Raw genomic sequence first — 18,710 nt, 5'->3', positions numbered from 1 at the left:
TTGTGTATTAACCTTTTGTGCACCTTATCAAATGCCTTCTGGAAGTCCAGATATACAACATCCACAGGATCCCCATTATCCACTTTGCTTGTTAATCTTTGAAGAACTCTAGCAAATTAGTCAAATGCGATTTATCCTTCATAAAACCATGATGGCTCTGATGGATTGCATTTTGACTTTCTAAATGTCCTGTTATTACTTCCTTAATAATGGATTCTAACAATTTCCCAAAGACAGATGTTAAACTAACTGGTCTACAGTTTCCTACATTCTGCCTCCCTCCCTTTTTGAATAAGGGAATATTAGCTTTTTTCCAATCCACTGGAACTTTTCCTGCATCCAGGGAATTTTGGAATATTATAACCGATGGATCCACTATCTCCGCTGCCACTTCCTTTAAGACCCTAGGATGTAGGCCATCAGGCCCTGGGGACTTGTCTGCCTTCAATCCCAATAGTTTGCTCAGTACTTTTTCCCTAGTGATGATGATTGTTCCAAGTTCCTCCCTTTCTATAACCTCTGCATTACTATTGGCATGGTACTAGTGTCCTCCACCATGAAAACTGAGGCAAAATACTGAATGTCTCCGCCATTTCTGTGTTGCCCTCTATTAACTCCCCAGTCTCATCCTCCAAGGGACCAACATTCACTTTAGCTACTTTTTTCCCTTTTATATACTTATAGAAGCTTTTGCTATCTGTTTTTATATTTTGAGCTAGTTTGCTTTCATAATTTATCTTTGCTCTTTTTATTACTTCTTCAGTAACCCTTTGTTGATCTTTAAAAGTTTCCCAATCTTCCAGCTTGCCACTGGCCTTTGCAATACGGTATGCCATAGTTTTTGTCTTTATGTTATCTTCAACTTCCTTGCTCAGCCATGAATGTTTTCTCCCCCCTTACAATCTTTCTTCTCTCTGGAATATATTTCAGTTGGGATGAATTGAATATCTCCTTAAATATCCGCCACTGCTCATCAACTATCCTACCTTTTAGTCTTCCTGCCTAGTCCACTAGGGCCAAATCTGTCCTCATGCCTATGTAATTACCTTTGTTTAACTCCAGAATGCTAGTGTGGGACTCCAGTTTCTTGCCCTCAAACTGAATTTGAAATTCTAGTATGCTATGATCACTCTTCCCTAGAGGATCCTTAACTATGAGATCATTGATTAATCCCACCTCATTACACAATACCAAATCTAGAATAGCCTACTCCCTGGTTGGTTCAACAACATATTGCTCCAAAAAACAATCTCGAATACATTCAATGAACTCTCTTTACTATTCTCTGTTTACAACCAGGATAGGTCTCCTAACCTTTGACATGCCCATATAACTTGAATTCCTCCTGTGTACTCTTCGCGCACACTTATTGACTACTGCTCTGAATCCAAATCCATTACTTCCATGACCCTTTTTTGAAGGTCTCGTGCTAAATTCCAGAAAGCTTGTTATGGAAGGATAATGCTAGAGCCTATATTTACTGAGTTTCACATTTATTGTGCAGAGGAACATGTAACTCCTCAATCAAACCTTCCACCAGTCTCAGTGAGTGTCTACTTACAAGTGCTAAACTAAGACTCCAATTAACAGCCTTCACATGCATATGATCAAACCATTGACACACAATTAACAGATTAACATCTTGGGTCTTCTGTCTCCTCCCCTTAATCCACTTTTCATTACTCCCTTCTTGGGTACTTGCCATCTCTGCTCTGAATTCACTGCTTCCCTTGCCCTCTCCTTTCATGTAATCCCTCCTACCCATATTCACAGCCATACCCTCAACCTCGCCATTTCATGTGGACTCTATTCACATCATCACAATCACAGACAAAGCCATCTCAAACCACTTTCTTGTATCCCTCACCACCCACTTCCTTCTGCATGCACCCCGGAAAAAACTCTTCCAAGTCACGTACAACTGCACTTTCAAACTCTCAATTGTCTAGCCTTTGGCCCTTATTTGTACTTCAGCAGCTGTTAATCTGCTCAACCACTCCCTCACCTGCACCTTGATGCCCTCACCCCCAGTAAAACCATTACTCTTTCCCACCCTCCACAATCCCCATTGTTCTCATCCTCACTCACTCAACTCCAAGGGGTACGGATTTGAGTGTATCTGGTGCACAACTGGTTTAGTCATCCATCACCAGATCTGGCTGAACAAACACTGTTGGGTCTTGCTACCAAAACCCATTGACTACTCCAGGATGATCCTCAAAAGCAAAATAGCCCCTTCTCTTCTCCACAACAGATCACCTACCTAAACCTCTTTTGCCTGTCCCCTCCATCCTCACGTCCAATAACCTATGAAAGGAGTTCATGGACTTGCCTGTCACTAGAGACTATCATTTCAGCTGCCACTGTTACATGCACACTTTCCCACTAATTTAGACTTCCCTAAGGTTGTCTTTGCCCTAGCCCTGATCCCACATATTTCTCTTCCATCTCTCAGGAGATCCACCTCCTGCTCGCTCAACTCCAATCCCACCAAATTACTCAACTTCCTTCCTGGCCTCCATGCTACCTGATATTATAAACTGTTCCTTCTCCTGTCCCCAACCTTTCAATGTCACCATCAACAGCTCCTTTCCTTCACTGCCACTGTACCATCAGTCTGCTTGTGCAACAGCTAGTCCTGGAAAAGCTGCAATATCCTTTAAACATTCAGCCTGACCACAAACATTTGTGCTATTGCCACTGATTACATCCCCCCCTCCCCTGCCACTGGAACAGGTTGAACCAGATTATTCACAAACTTGGCATCCTATTCAATCCTGAACCGAGCTTCCAATTCCATATCCTCTCGATCACAAAAAACACCTGCTTCCACCTCGAGGAAATTACCCAGCCCTGTTCCTGCCTCAGCCCACCTGCAGCTGTAACCCTCAACTATGCCTTTTGTCACTTCTAGGCTCAACTATTCCAATAGTCTCCAGCTGGGCTCTCATTATCCACCCTCTGTAACCTTCAGCTCATCCAAAACTCTGCTGCCTGTCAATGTTTCCTGTAAGCTGTGTGCACGCAGCCAAACAGCAATGCAGAAAATACCTCACAGGTCACTTACAAGCTGTCCCTTTTAAGATACTGAGAGTATGTGACTGTACAAAAACATTTAAAAGGTACCACACACTGAAATGAACAGGCCATGCACAAAAAGAGAGGGACATCACTGCCTGAACCCTCTCTCACTCATTCTACATCCCAGCCAACAATCATCCACTGACCTACACTGGCTTCTGGTCTCCCAAACACCTCAGATTTCAAATTCTCAACTCAACATTAAAATCCCTTTGTGGCCTCACCCCCATCCATCTTCATAACTTTCTCCAGCCCGACCACCCTCCAAGAACTCAGTTCCTGTAACTTTAGCCTTTTATGTAACCCTCAGTCAACCTGCCTCAAATCATTTAGCTCCTAAGCTCTGGAATTCCATCCCAAAATCTCTGAAACTTAAAACAGAAGTCCTGCACACCCATCACCCTATTCTTTACCAACTTGCAATTACTTCCCATCCCCTACATTACCCTCATACTCATTTTTCAATCCCTCCATTCTCTTGCACTATATCCCAACAATTCTCTTCTAACTCAGAATACATTGCAACTTTTCCTCTCCCAAGCTGGTTGCAGAGCTTATGTATATCACAGTCTTGTGTTATGATCCTGTAGTTTTTTTTCCCTGGGAAGAATGCTGTGACCCTTTAAGGCTGAAAAAAGCCGTACTGCTTTAAGGCAGCAAGCTCTAAAGACTGAGACAAAGAATGCATTCTTGTTACCCTGGATACAGCCACTCGGATTGAGCACCGAGAGATACCTTTGTTACAATTTACTTTTGAACTGGCTTATAGTGCAAACAGCCTGTTCTAACAGAGGACACAGACAAACAGCTGTGTGTTGTCACCTGAAAGAAGGGCTCTCAGCCCATTTAAACTGAAGGAAGAGAATTTAGTCTGGTTCTTTATTATTCTCTCTCAAAATTCTAAAAAGTCAAGCCAAAACAGAGATCTCTGATAATTTAAACTGAAGGAGGGAAGTTAGACTGTGACAATCTTTTATCCCTCAAAAATTCTAAAGCCAGATTGATTCTATTGAAAGTGGTTGCGAGTTGTTGATCTACTGTGGTCATTGCTGGAAGAAAGAGGAGTTTGGAACTTCGGTGTTGGACTGTTTTCCTTTCCCCATTGGACCCTGGAAGATTGCGCGTGGACTTTAATCAGAGGATTGTTCATCGGGAAGTGTAAATTTGCAAGGACTCTAATTTTTTCTATTTTAAATGTTATTTATATCTTTGTGCTGTTTAAGAATTTGCTTTTCCTAATTAAACAGTTAATTTGTTGATTTAAAGACACCTGGTTTGGTCAGCCTCATTCGGGGGTTAATAGATGGTACAATTTGGCTGGGTCTTTCTTTAACTTGGAAAGTTTAAAATGATATGTTAGGCGATCTGGAGGAAGGGACGGGATTGAATTAACAGTGCATTTCTCCCACCACAATCAGAATCGTATATTTTGATTGGGGGCTTTGACTGGAATGGTCAGTCATAACACTTGTAGTTAATTTTCTCCCTAAGCCATGCCATCTTCTATCTCTCTCTCCATGATCAAAAAAGTGTTTTCAAAACTCTCAATCGTAGTTTCTTCCATCATCCACAACCTTCCTCAAAAACTCCTACTTGGTATCCCTGTGTTTTTTTTTTAAGTGCAAGGTTAAAGGCTCTCCTAATTGCATACTAAAATAAAAGCAAAATCCTGCAGGTGCTGGAAATCCGAGATAAAAACAAAGTGCTGGAAATATTCAGCAGGTCTGGCAGCAACTGTGGAGAAAGAAACAGAGTTAATGGTTCAGGTCAATGACTTTTCATCAGAACTGACAAAGGTTAGAAATGTAATATATTTTGAGCAAGTGGGGGGGGGTGGTAAAGAAGAACAAAAGGGAAGGTATTGCTGAAAAAAAGACTTGCTGTCGAAGCTTTTCATCTTGCAATCATCAGGACAGACGCAAGAATACAAAATTTCAAAGGGAGCAATAATTTATACTGCATGAGAAAAGGGTAAATTGGTTGGCAAGTCGACTCTGATTGGTCGAGGCGTTGCCATGGAGAATGCACCAGAGAACCATAGTTCCCTACGCTTATGTTTAATTCACCTATGTAGCAGAAATATGCATGGGGCAGGAGGTTAGGGGTCATTCCATCGCAAAAGTGTTTCTCATGGAAACTGACAAAAATGTTGGCAAGAGCAAATGCTCAGTCTACTTCAAATTACAGAATCACAGAATTGTTACAGCACAGGAGGCCATTTGGCCCATCGTGTCTGCTCTGGCTCTCCCAAAGAGCTATTTACCTAGTGCCACTCCCCCGCCTTCTCCCCATAGCCCTGCACATTTTTCCTTTTCAGATAGCAATCCAATTCCTTCTTGAATGCCTCGATTGAACCTGCCTCCACCACACTCTCAGGCAGTGTATTCCAGATCTTAACCACTTGCTGCTTGAAAAGGTTTTTCGTCATGTCGTCATTGCTTCTTTTGCCAATTACCTTAAAATGTGCCCTCTTCTTCTCAATCCTTCCCTGGAAGGGTAAGGTCTCTCAAAAATTTGAGCAACACGTGAAGCGAGTCATTTCACGCTGCTACAATACAATAGCAACACAAGTGGTATTTTCCACTAACAGGATGTTGCCGTCAAGTCAAAAAGATGTTTCACCTACCACACAAATGAGTAATGTGGTATATGAATTTCAGTGCCAGTGCAATGCCAGGTACGTAGGCCATACGTCCCAACAGCTAGCGGGTTGTATCAAACAGCATGTCCCTTTGGCTGTTTGAAACAGGCAGAGTACTGACCGTACTCAACCGACCTGTACTTGCAAAACTCAGAACACAATGTCTAACGCTATATGTGATTCCAGATTGGACAGCACTTGCTGAACAATCCCGAGTGCATGAAAGAATTACACTAACAACCAATTTAGGATTATCAGTAGGGCTCACAATGTGGCTCACTTTGCTTGCTAGAAACCACATATATTCATTATGCAGGGACCTGGCCGCTGCAGGCAAAAGGAACACGCCCAGGCTTTGTCCCTTTTTTGAAATCAACAGAAGGGTGGGGGACAGTAGTTCCCTGGTGCATTCTCCATGGCAACGCCTCAACTAGAGTCGACTTGCCAACTAATCAGCACTTTTTTCTCATGAAGTATAAATTGTTGCTCCCTTTGAAATTTGGCATTCTTGCATCTGTCCTGATGAGTACAAGATGAAATGCTTTGACAGCATGTCTCTTTTTTCAGCAATATGCAAGTCTATACTACCAAGTGACTAAAACAGAAGGTCTGTGATAGGGCGTGGGCGGGAGAGATTAAATGACAAATATGTCATGGAACAAAAGGCAAAGGGAGTGATAATAGTTGTAGTAAAAGACAAAGCATTTGCCCCAGAGAGATTGTTAATGGCAGAACAATGAACAGCTCTATCCAAAAGCAAAAACATGAACAACAAGTTTAAAACCGGGTCATGGACTGAAATTGTTGAACTAATGTTAAGTCTGAAGGTTATAAAGTGCCTAATCGGAAGATGAGGTGCTGTTCCTTAAGCTTGCGTTGAGCTTCACTGGAACACTGCAGCAAGCTGAAGACAGAAATGTGGGGGCAAGAACAGGGTGGTGAATTAAAACGGCAAGTAACTAGAAGCTCGAGATCATGCTTGCCGACTGAGTGCAGGTGCTCTGCAAAGTGGTCACACAATTTGCATTTGGTCTCCCCAGTGTAGAGGAGCGAATACAGTATACTAAATCGAAAGAAGTACAAGTAAATCGCTGCTTCACCTGGAAGGAGTGTTTGGGGCCTTGGATAGTGAGGAGGTAAATGGGCAGGTTGCATGGGAAGGTGGCGTGGGAAGGTGGCGTGGGAAGGGGATGAGGTGTCAGGGGTAATGGAGGAGTGGACCAGGGTGTCGCAGAGGGAACTGTGAATTCAGAATGCTGACAGGGAAAGGGAGGCGAAGGTGTGTTTGGTGGTGGCATCATGCTGGAAGTGGCCGAAGATGAGTGGTGGAAAGTGAGGACAAGGGGAACTTCTGCGAGAGAAGGGAAGGGGTGAGGGCAGAAATGTGGGAAATGGGTCGGACACGGTCAAAGTCCTGTCAACCACAGTGGGGGGGGGAATCCTCGGTTGAGGAAAAAAAGACGACATATCAGAAGCGTTGCTGTGGAAGGTTGCTTGAGAACAGTTGCGACGGAGATGGAGAAACCTGCTTTCAAGTGTGACATGAAGGCCCTAGATGTTGACCATTGTACCTGGGAGTCACTAGTTGGTGAAAGAGGGAAATGGCAACACAGGGTGTGGACTAGCGTGCACTACCATGACAACCAGTGGCTACAGCAGCTTGGCAACAGGCGCCGACGCCAAAAGCAACTCAGCGTGACTTGGCAGCTTCACGTGCGGCACTTGTGGCAGAACCTGTCTCTTAAGGATTAACCTTCACAGCCATTAGCAAAGGTTCACTAAGAGAAGGCGCCCCCCCCCCCCCATAAATGGATTGTTTGCTGCGTGTCCATCATCTTTTGTAGATGAAAGGGTACCAAAATACACTCCCTTTGCCTTTTGTTCCACGACATTTTGTCATTTAATCGCTACTGCCTCCTTCCTATCACAGACTTTCCCTTTTGTTCTTCTTTCCTCCCCCCAACTCCCTCACTTAGAGTCACAGTCATTTATGGCATAGAAGGCAGCCATTTGACCCATCTCCATGGAGCCAGTCAGTCAGTCCCACTACTCTGCTCCATCCCCATAGCCCTGTAAGTCTATTTTCTTCAAGTGACCATCCAATTTCTTGCTCAAAACCGTTCCTAACCGTAACCAGTTCTAATAAAAGGTCATTGACCTGAAATGTTAACTCTATTTCTCTCTCTTCTAATTGCATGTTGTTGACAGTGTTAATTGCGGCATGCCTCTGAAGGCTGACACGGAATAACCTACCTGGTACCTGCCGGTCATTAACTGGCTGCGGGACGGCGTGCACAGGGGCTGCACGTAGTAATTCTCCAGTCTGACGCCCTGGGCTGACAGCTTGTCCAGCACCGGCGTTCGGATCTGGGAGCCGTGATACCCGATGTCATTCCAGCCATAATCGTCGGCCAGAATGAAGACGATGTGCGGCTGGGAACAGTCAGAAATGGAAAAGAGGAATAAAAAGCAATGCAAACGGAGAACAAAATCCAGCCTCATCCTTCCAGCATCAAACTTCAACCCTGTCCTCCGAACAAAAGCACCCGGAAGGCTGCAGTTTGTAGCCACGCTGTCATGTGACTGGTCCCGTGATTACCTCATTCAAATCTCCACTTTGCAGAAAATATTAGACGTAATATTGCATATTCACAGAGAGACAAATGCCCATATTTGGCTACATCAGATTTTTTTTTAAATACCCTGTGGATATCACATAACTCATGTTTTGTTTGATTTCTTTTGTAGCCTTTACTGTAAATCCATTGTGGAACAAAATAAATAAATGAGCACTCGTTTATTTTTATAACTATGTCACAATATGTACAAAGACATAAACGATTGCCAAGTTTACAACACAATCTACCTAAATATTATTGCCAACCACTTGAAATTAGAATGAGTGGTTCGGGTTTGTGCCTCCTGCCTGTACTCTTTGCACGGTACCCCAAATCACCCCACACTTTCCCTTGTGATAGCTCATAGAATGATCCAGCACATAAAGAGGCCGCTCTGCCCATCGTGTCTGTGCCAGCTTTTTGAAAGAGCAAATACAAAAGCAAAATAATGCTGATGCTGGAAATCTGAACTAGAAACAGAGAATGTTGCAAAAATTCAGCAGGCCAGGCAGCATCTGTGGAGAGAGATGAAAGGTCATTGCGCTGTTCAGTTCTGTTTCTCTCACCACAGATGCTGCTGAGGGTTTCCACTCTTCGCTGTCTTTATCTATGGAAGAGCATAGTCTCACTCCCCTGCTGTTTCCCCATAGCCCTGCAACATTTTCCCTTTCAAATGTTTATCCAATTCCCTTTTCAAAGTTATTATTGAACGTGTTTCCACCACCCCTTCACGCAATGTATTCCAAATCATTAAAAAATCATGTTGCCTCTCACTCTTTTGCCAATTATCTTGACCATTCACATCTACTGAAACATCGCCCATGTACAAAAGGGGCAAGCTTATGGGATGAGTCAGATATGCTTACTTTGATGTGTATGAATAGTAGTTGGGGAGAATAGAGTCCAGGCAAATCCAGTTTCTGAAGGCTATTTCTGTGAAAGTAGCATTCATTTTTTATTTAGTCATGTTGTGACAGAAGGCTGACCTCTTTTGGGGAACAACTCAATGTATGGACTAAATGCAGCCTTTCCAGCATTTTACACATCCAGAGAACAAACAACAATAATCATAAATGATGCTTATGTCTTGCATATGATTTTCCACCCAACAATGGGTGGACTTCCATCAAAGGCATTTGCCATGCTTGGAGTTTCCTGAAATTAGACAAATATGTGCGAGGTAGTGTATCATTGATCAGGCGGTGATCTCCTTAGGTTTCCCTACTTCCATTCAGACTTATACCTGAAAATTAAAGATGTGAGAGATGGTAGTGCCGAGTAATGTACTGTTTTGAGATAGAGAAATCAGACTCGGGGGGCGGAGGGTGCCTGAACCTGAAATAGAGGAAAGGCAGACAATTTTGATCGGAAACAAATACCAGATGGAAAGGAGTGAAAAGAGATTAGAAATTAATTGCAGGCATCAATTGCAAAATATGTGGTTAGAAGGACAGTTTGCTAACAGTGCAGTGGTTAAAGTTGCCTTTTGTATTAAGGAAGTTCTGGTATTGGGTAAGTCACGAATCTACAACGTTAGGATGAAGGTTACATCTGGTGACCCCAAGGATCTATTCACAGCCCCCCTCCCATTTCTCATTTAATTGCTGCCATGGCGACATCATCTGAAAATACAGCGTGAATTTCCACCTCTCTTGACCCCTCCACTGACACTAAATTGTCAGACTGTTTGTCTGACATCCAATGCTCGGTAAGTAGAACATTCTTCCAATTAAATATATGCAAACTCCATTCTCAGGCCACCGGCTCCACCCCTCTCCCTGGCAACTGTCTAAAGTTGAAACAAACTGTTCACAACCTTGTGCCATATTTGGCCCTGAGATGAGCTTCCTACCACATATCCACATCATCACCAAGACTGCCTATTTCCACCTCTGTAACATTGACCGATTTGGCCCCTGCCTCAGCTCATTAGAATTAGATTTTTTTTAGAATTAGAACATTACAGCGCAGTACAGGCCCTTCGGCCCTCGATGTTGCGCCGAGCTGTGAAACCATCTGACCTACACTATTCCATTTTCATCCATATGTCTATCCAATGACCACTTAAATGCCCTTAAAGTTGGCGAGTCTACGACTGTTGCAGGCAGGGCGTTCCACGCCCCTACTACTCTCTGAGTAAAGAAACTACCTCTAACATCTGTCCTATATATATCACCCCTCAACGTAAAGCTATGTCCCCTCGTGTTTGCCATCACCATCCGAGGAAAAAGACTCTCACTATCCACCCTATCTAACCCTCTGATTACCTTATATGTCTCTATTAAGTCACCTCTCCTCCTCCTTCTCTCCAACGAAAACAACCTCAAGTCCCTCAGCCTTTCCTCGTAAGACCTTCCCTCCATACCAGGCAACATACTAGTAAATCTCCTCTGCACCCTTTCCAAAGCTTCCACATCCTTCCTATAATGCGGTGACCAGAACTGCACGCAATACTCCAGGTGCGGTTTCACCAGAGTTTTGTACAGCTGCAGCATGACCTCGTGGCTCCGAAACTCGATCCCCCTACTAATAAAAGCTAACACACCATATGCCTTCTTAACAGCTCTATTAACCTGGGTAGCAACTTTCAGGGATTTATGTACCTGGACAACAAGATCTCTCTGTTCATCTACACTACCAAGAATCTTCCCATTAGCCCAGTACTCTGCATTCCTGTTACTCCTTCCAAAGTGAATCACCTGACACTTTTCCGCATTAAACTCCATTTGCCATCTCTCAGCCCAGCTCTGCAGCCTATCTATGTCCCTCTGTAACCGACAACATCCTTCGGTACTATCCACAACTCCACCGACCTTCGTGTCATCCGCAAATTTACTAACCCACCCTTCTACACCCTCTTCCAGGTCATTTATAAAAATGACAAACAGCAGTGGCCCCAAAACAGATCCTTGCGGTACACCACTAGTAACTAAACTCCAGGATGAACATTTGCCATCAACCACCACCCTCTGTCTTCTTTCAGCTAGCCAATTTCTGATCCAAAGCTCTAAATCACCTTCAACCCCATACTTCCGTATTTTCTGCAATAGCCTACCGTGGGGAACCTTATCAAACGCCTTACTGAAATCCATATACACCACATCCACTGCTTTACCCTCATCCACCTGTTTGGTCACCTTCTCGAAAAACTCAATAAGGTTTGTGAGGCACGACCTACCCTTCACAAAACCGTGCTGACTATCGCTAATGAACTTATTCTTTTCAAGATGATTATAAATCCTGTCTCTTATAACCTTTTCCAACATTTTACCCACAACCGAAGTAAGGCTCACAGGTCTATAATTACCAGGGCTGTCTCTACTCCCCTTCTTGAACAAGGGGACAACATTTGCTATCCTCCAGTCTTCTGGCACTATTCCTGTCGACAATGACGACATAAAGATCAAGGACAAAGGCTCTGCAATCTCCTCCCTGGCTTCCCAGAGAATCCTAGGATAAATCCCATCTGGCCCAGGGGACTTATCTATTTTCACACTTTCCAAAATTGCTAACACCTCCTCCTTGTGAACCTCAATCCCATCTAGCCTAGTAGTCTGAATCTCAGTATTCTCCTCGACAACATTTTCTTTCTCTACTGTAAATACTGACGAAAAATATTCATTTAACGCTTCCCCTATCTCCTCTGATTCCACACACAACTTCCCACTACTCAGGTTTGCACTTGCTGATGTTCAATATTCAGTATATTCACACCTAATCTGTACTAATGCTTTGTCTTTCAACACACCATTAACATATTGTTTGCCTTTGCTCCGTGACCTTTTGGTCAGCTATGTGGCCTGGTCCAATCTGCACCTTCTCCTTTGTTATCTCTTGCCCAACCCCCACCTCACTTGTTTATAATCTGTGACTTTTCTAATATTTGTCAGTTCCGAAGAAGGGTCACTGATCCGAAACGTTAACTCTGCTTCTCTTTCCACAGATGCTGCCAGACCTGCTGAGTGAATCCAGCATTTCTTGTTTTTGTTCCCACTACTATCCTTGATTGGCCCTAATCTAACTCTAGTCATTCTTTTATTCCTGATATACCTACAGAAAGCCTTAGGGTTTTCCTTGATCCTATCCGCCAATGACTTCTCGTGTCCTCTCCTTGCTCTTCTTAGCTCTCCCTTTAGATCCTTCCTGGCTAGCTTGTAACTCTCAAACGCCCTAACTGAGCCTTCACGTCTCATCCTAACATAAGCCTTCTTCTTCCTCTTGACAAGTGCTTCAACTTCTTTAGTAAACCACGGCTCCCTCGCTCGACAACTTCCTCCCTGCCTGACAGGTACATACTTATCAAGGACACGCAGTAGCTGCTCCTTGAATAAGCTCACATTTCGATTGTGCCCATCCCCTGCAGTTTCCTTCCCCATCCTACGCATCCTAAATCTTGCCTAATCGCATCATAATTTCCTTTCCCCCAGCTATAATTCTTGCCCTGCGGTATATACCTGTCCCTGCCCATCACTAAGGTAAACCTAACCGAATTGTGATCACTATCACCAAAGTGCTCACCTACATCTAAATCTAACACCTGGCCGGGTTCATTACCCAGTACCAAATCCAATGTGGCATCGCCCCTGGTTGGCCTGTCTACATACTGTGTCAGAAAACCCTCCTGCACACACTGGACAAAAACTGACCCATCTAAAGTACTCGAACTATAGTATTTCCAGTCAATATTTGGAAAGTTCAAGTCCCCCATAACAACTACCCTGTTACTCTCGCCCCTGTCAAGAATCATCTTCGCTATCCTTTCCTCTACATCTCTGGAACTATTCGGAGGTCTAGAGAAGACTCCCAACAGGGTGACCTCTCCTCTCCTGTTTCTAACCTCGGCCCATACTACCTCAGTAGACGAGTCCTCAAACGTCCTTTCTGCCGCCGTAATACTCTCCTTGATTAACAATGCCACACCCCCCACCTCTTTTATCATCTTCTCTGTTCTTACTGAAACATCTAAATCCCGGAACCTGCAACATCCATTTCTGCCCCTGCTCTACCCATGTCTCCGAAATGGCCACCACATCGAGATCCCAGGTACCAACCCATGCTGCAAGCTCACCCACCTTATTCCGGATGCTCCTGGCGTTGAAGTAGACACACTTTAAACCAAGTTCTTGCTTGCCAGTGCCCTCTTGCGTCCTTGTAACCTTATCCCTGACCTCACTACTCTCAACATCCTGTACACTGGAACTACAATTTAGGTTCCCATTCCCTTGCTGAATTAGTTTAAACCCCCCCCGAAGAGCACTAGCAAATCTCCCCCCCAGGATATTGGTACCCCTCTGGTTCAGGTGAAGACCATCCTGTTTGTAGAGGTCCCACCTACCCCAGAAAGAGCCCCAATTATCCAGGAAACCAAAACCCTCCCTCCTACACCATCCCTGCAGCCACGTGTTCAACTCCTCTCTCTCCCTATTCCTCGCTTCGCTGTCATGTGGCACGGGCAACAACCCAGAGATAACAACTCTGTTTGTTCTCGCTCTAAGCTTCCACCCTAGCTCCCTGAATTTCTGCCTTAAATCCCCATCTCTCTTCCTACCCATGTCGTTGGTGCCTATGTGGACCACGACTTGGGGCTGCTCCCCCTCCCCCTTAAGGATCCCAAAAACACTATCCGAGACATCACAAACCCTGGCACCTGGGAGGCAACACACCAACCGTGAGTGTCTCTCGTTCCCACACAACCTCCTTTCTGTTCCCCTAACTATGGAGTCCCCAATGACTAATGCTCTGCTCCTCTTCCCCCTTCCCTTCTGAGCAACAGGGACAGACTCTGTGCCAGAGACCTGTACCCCATTGCTTACCCCTGGTAAGTCGTCCCCCGCAACAGTATCCAAAATGGTATACCTGTTGTTGAGGGAAACGGCCACAGGGGATCCCTGCACTGCCTGCTGGTTCCCTCTCCTTCCCCTGACAGTAACCCATCTACCTACTTCTTTTACCTGAGGTGTGACTACCTCCCCATAACTCCTCTCAATAATCCCCTCCGCCTCCCGAATGATCCAAAGTTCCTAACGCAGTTCTCAAGGAGCTGGAGTTGGGTGCACTTCCCGCAGATGCAGTCAGCAGGGACACTCTTGGCGACCCTTACCTCCCACATTCTGCAGGAGGAACATACAACTGCCTTAACCTCCATTCCCACTATTCTAAATTCCCAACAAATCTAACTGAAATTGACTTCCCAGCTGCAAGTTCGCTCCGTACCTCCGCTTCTGTCCAAGCTGCTGCAACCAAAACTCTGCTGAAACCCTCATCCATACCTTTGTTATCAAAAAAGTGACTATTTCAATGCAATCCTGGTCAGTTTCCCATGTTCTAGCCTCTGTAAACTTGAGGTCATCCAGAATTCTAATGCCTGTGTCCTAACTCGCACCAAGTCACATTCACCTATCACTACTGTGCACACTGACCTAGTTCCTGGTTAAGCAATGCCTCGATTTTAAAATTCTCATCCCTTTCTCCAAATTCCTCTATGCCCTCACCCCCCCTCCCTATCTCCATAATCCTCTCCAGCCCGACAACCCTCTGAGATATCTGTGCTCCTCCAATTCTAGCCTCTTGAGCATCCCTGATTTTAATCACACCACCACTGATGGCTATGCCTTCTGCTGCTAAGGCCTTAAGCTTGGGAATTTCCTCCCTAAACCTTTCTGCCTCTCTTTCCTCCTTTAGGATGCTCCTTAAAACCTTCTGTTTGACCATGCTTTTGCTCAATTGCCCTAATATCTCCTTAATGTGGCTCAGTGTCAAATTTTGTTTGATAACGGTCCTGTGAAGCGGCTTGGGATGTCTTACTATGGTAAAGGCACTATATAAATACAAATTGTTGCTGAAAAGGTTGTATCGTATTTGACGTAGTGGTAGCATTCCTGCCTCTAAGTCAGAGGTGAGGAATTCAAGACTCATTCCAAATAAACCCGGCAACTGGAGAGTTAATGTGGTCCCTAAATACCAGCAGGTCTCCAGCAGGGTACTCGCGCCCAGAAGGAGTGACCACTGGCTCATTGGTATTATTTCTGCCACTGAGTCAGAATGGTTTTAGGTCAGACCCTACTCTAGACAAAGCCAGCAAGCAGAGATTGGAGCACCGGCTCAGAATACTGGATTGACATCAACGGAGACAAGGAGAGAAAATGCACTATGGTCACTGTCACAGGGATCTCTCATTTATAACTTGGATTAAGATTGTTTCAGTGCAGTGGAAGAGGCAGAAGCCCGATTGGAGAGATTCAAACATTGACTTGTGGGAAAGAAGGGCACAGATTTGGGAGACAACATTGACTTTAGAGAGGAAAGTGATGTTGGAGATGGGACAGAGTTGCTAAGGGTGGGTTTCTGAGGAGGGGTATAATGACAACATTTTTGAATGCGAGGCGGCATTATCTGAAAAGAAACCACTTACACTGAGCATGGAAGCTAGGAAAGGGCATGGGCTCTCAGCATTTTAGTGGGAATGGGGTCAAGGGAGGAGGATGCGCAGAAGATGAACTTGGAGGGGTCATGTGGGAGTTAGAGGAGCTGAAAGGCCCCAAACTGTATCTAGACTGTGATCATTGATCCTGAATTGGTTTTGATGGCTCGATCCATACAAATGACCCAATCCTTACAATTTGGCAATAGGTTGGAGGCCCAGCATGTAGGCAGATAGGGTTCCACTCCATCATTCTTCTGCAGATGGCACATCTGTCACAAAACTTACAGCCCTATATGCTTTAAATATAAGGACATACACTGGTGATCAGATTGTATGCAATTTGCTAGGTTCTGTACAGCTGGCACATGAACATGTCATCTCTGGAATCTAATTAGTCAGTGTGGAATAGTGGGGTAGTAATGTTGGATTAATATCTTCACAGTTTTAGCCAACTACTCAGGCATTGGGAAAAAGTTCACAGTACTTTATCTTGCTTATTTTAACTCTATTTGGGAACCTCCCTCAGCAGATGGTCTATGTTGATTATGTCGGGTGATCCCAGTCCCAATAACAAGCTCTGTGAGGAGCAGAGCTGACAAGAAGTGCAGGTTGAAGAATCAGGGCTACAGTATTTATTTATTTATTTAGAGATACAGCACTGAAACAGGCCCTTCGGCCCACCGAGTCTGTGCCGACCATCAACCCCCATTCATACTAACCCTACAGTAAGCCCATATTCCCTACCACCTACCTACATGAGGGGCAATTTACAACAGCCAATTTATCTATCACCTGCAAGTCTTTGGCGGTGGGAGGAAACTAGAGCACCCGGCGAAAACCCACACAATCACAGGAGAACTTGCAAACTCCACACAGGCAGTACCCAGAACAATTACTGACTATATCTGTACTGATGTTGATCCGCTCCCCTGTCACTCAGTAATCCCTCCCCCTGGTGGCCTGTGTTACTGACTGTATCTGTACTGATGTTGATCCAGCTCCCTCACACCGTCATCAGTAACTCCTTTGGTCATATACTATGTTTGTGGTATTCCCTCTGAGTGTGGCTTCCTTGCTGGGAACAAAGAAACAATTTTGTAGTCCCAAGTGAGAGTGTAATTGTGCCTGACCTCTGGGAGGAACAAACTTGATGGGCTGAACATCCTTTGGTTTCTCCACACTTATGTTATTAACACAGGTTATATGCAAATTGGAAGATCAAACAACCAGTGCTGCTTTCTTGACCTCCTCCAGTTAGAGGTTGCCAGCCAGCATGTCAGCTGAGGAGTGCAGGTGGGAATGGGAAAGAACTTAAGTCAGAGAGAAAAAACTGACTGACCTGTTAATCAAACTAACTGTTGTAGGGGAAACTGGGACAAGTTTGGTCAGGAGATGCACCAGATCAACTATGCAAGAAAAAAAGAGGGTCGAAGGTACATTATTCAGCTGATCCAACTACTGCTCCTGTAAGCAGTATTCTATTTGTATGCTAGTTCTGGAAATAAAAGGCATATGTAATTGTAACTTAACATATGAACATACGAATTAGGAGCAGGAATAGGCCACTCGGCCCCTCGGGCCTGCTCCGCCATTCAACATGATCATGGCTGATCTGATTGTAATCTCAACTTCACATTCCCGCCTACCCCCAATAATTTCATCCCCTTGTTTATTAAGAATCTATCTACCTCCGCTTTAAAAATATTCAAAGACTCTGCTTCCATCGCCTTTTGAGGGAGAGAGTTCCAAAGGCTCACAACCCTCAGAGAAAAAATTTCTTCTCATCTCTGTCTTAAATGGGCAACCCCTTATTTTTAAACAGTGACCCCTGGTTCCAGATTCTTCAACAAGACGAAACATCCGTTCCACATCCACTCTGTCAAGACCCCTCAGGATCTTATATGTTTCAATCAAGTTGCCTTCTTACTCTTCTAAACTCCAGCAGATACAAACCTAGCCTGTCCAATCGTTCCTCATAAGATAACCCACCCATTCCAGGTATTAGTCTAGTAAACCTTCTCTGAACTGCTTCCAATGCATTTATGTCCTTCCTTAAATAAGGAGACCAATACTGTACACAGTACTCCAGATGTGGTCTCACCAATGCCCTGTATAACTGAAGCATAATCTCCCTACTTTTGTATTCAATTCCCCTCGCAATAAATGATAACATACTTTTAGCTTTCCTAATTACGTGCTGTACCTGCAGACTAACCTTTTGTGATTCATGTACTAGGACACCCAGATCCCTCTGCATCTTACAGCTCTACAATCTCTCACCATTTAGATAACATGCTTTTTTTAATTCTTCCTGCCAAAATGGACAATTTCACATTTTCCCACATTATACTCCATGTGCCAGATCTTTGCCTCTCACTTAACCTATCTATATCCCTTTGTTGCCTCCTTATGTCCTCTTCACAACTTACTTTCCTACCTAGCTTTGTGGCATCAGCAAATTTAGCAACCATACCTTCAGTCCCTTCATTCAAGTCATTTATAGAAGTTCTAAAAAGCTGAGGCCCCAGCATTGATCCCTGCAGCACACCACTCGTTACATCTTGCCAACCAGAAAATTACCCATTTATGCCTACTCTCTGTTTCCTGTTAGCTAGCCAATCTTCTATCCATGCCAAAATGTTACCCCCTACACCGTGAGCTTTTATTTTCTGCAATAACCTTTGATGTGGCATCTTGTCAAATGCCTTCTGGAAATCCAAGTACAGTACATCCACCTTTATCCCCTTTATCCACAGCACATGTTAGGTCTTCAAAGAACTCAAATTAATTGGTTAAACATGATTTCCCTTTCACAAAACCATGTTGACTCTGCCTGATTACCTTGAATTTTTCTAAGTGCTCTGCTATAACATCTTTAATAGTAGCTTCTAACAGAAGGCTGATCAGGATCCTATTTATTGAAAAGAAACAGAAAATCCTTCAAGGG

The 18,710-nt window shown here is 44.2% G+C and overlaps 1 protein-coding gene across 1 annotated transcript in view; it reads right to left on the bottom strand.

Annotated features, from left to right (window-relative positions):
- The window catches only part of arsb (arylsulfatase B), a 130,690-nt gene extending 122,380 nt beyond the window's left edge, over positions 1–8,310 (bottom strand). Inside the window, exon 1 of the mRNA XM_068029465.1 lies at positions 7,976–8,310. Coding sequence (XP_067885566.1) covers positions 7,976–8,224 — 249 coding nt within the window. The 5' untranslated portion in view covers positions 8,225–8,310. The remainder of the gene's footprint in view (positions 1–7,975) is intronic.
- Positions 8,311–18,710: the final 10,400 nt, after the last annotated feature.

This window comes from Heterodontus francisci, chromosome 4, assembly GCF_036365525.1.
Source record: "Heterodontus francisci isolate sHetFra1 chromosome 4, sHetFra1.hap1, whole genome shotgun sequence".
NCBI classification, from domain to species: Eukaryota; Metazoa; Chordata; class Chondrichthyes; order Heterodontiformes; family Heterodontidae; genus Heterodontus; species Heterodontus francisci.
This window is presented reverse-complemented; position numbering and strand designations above follow the sequence as displayed.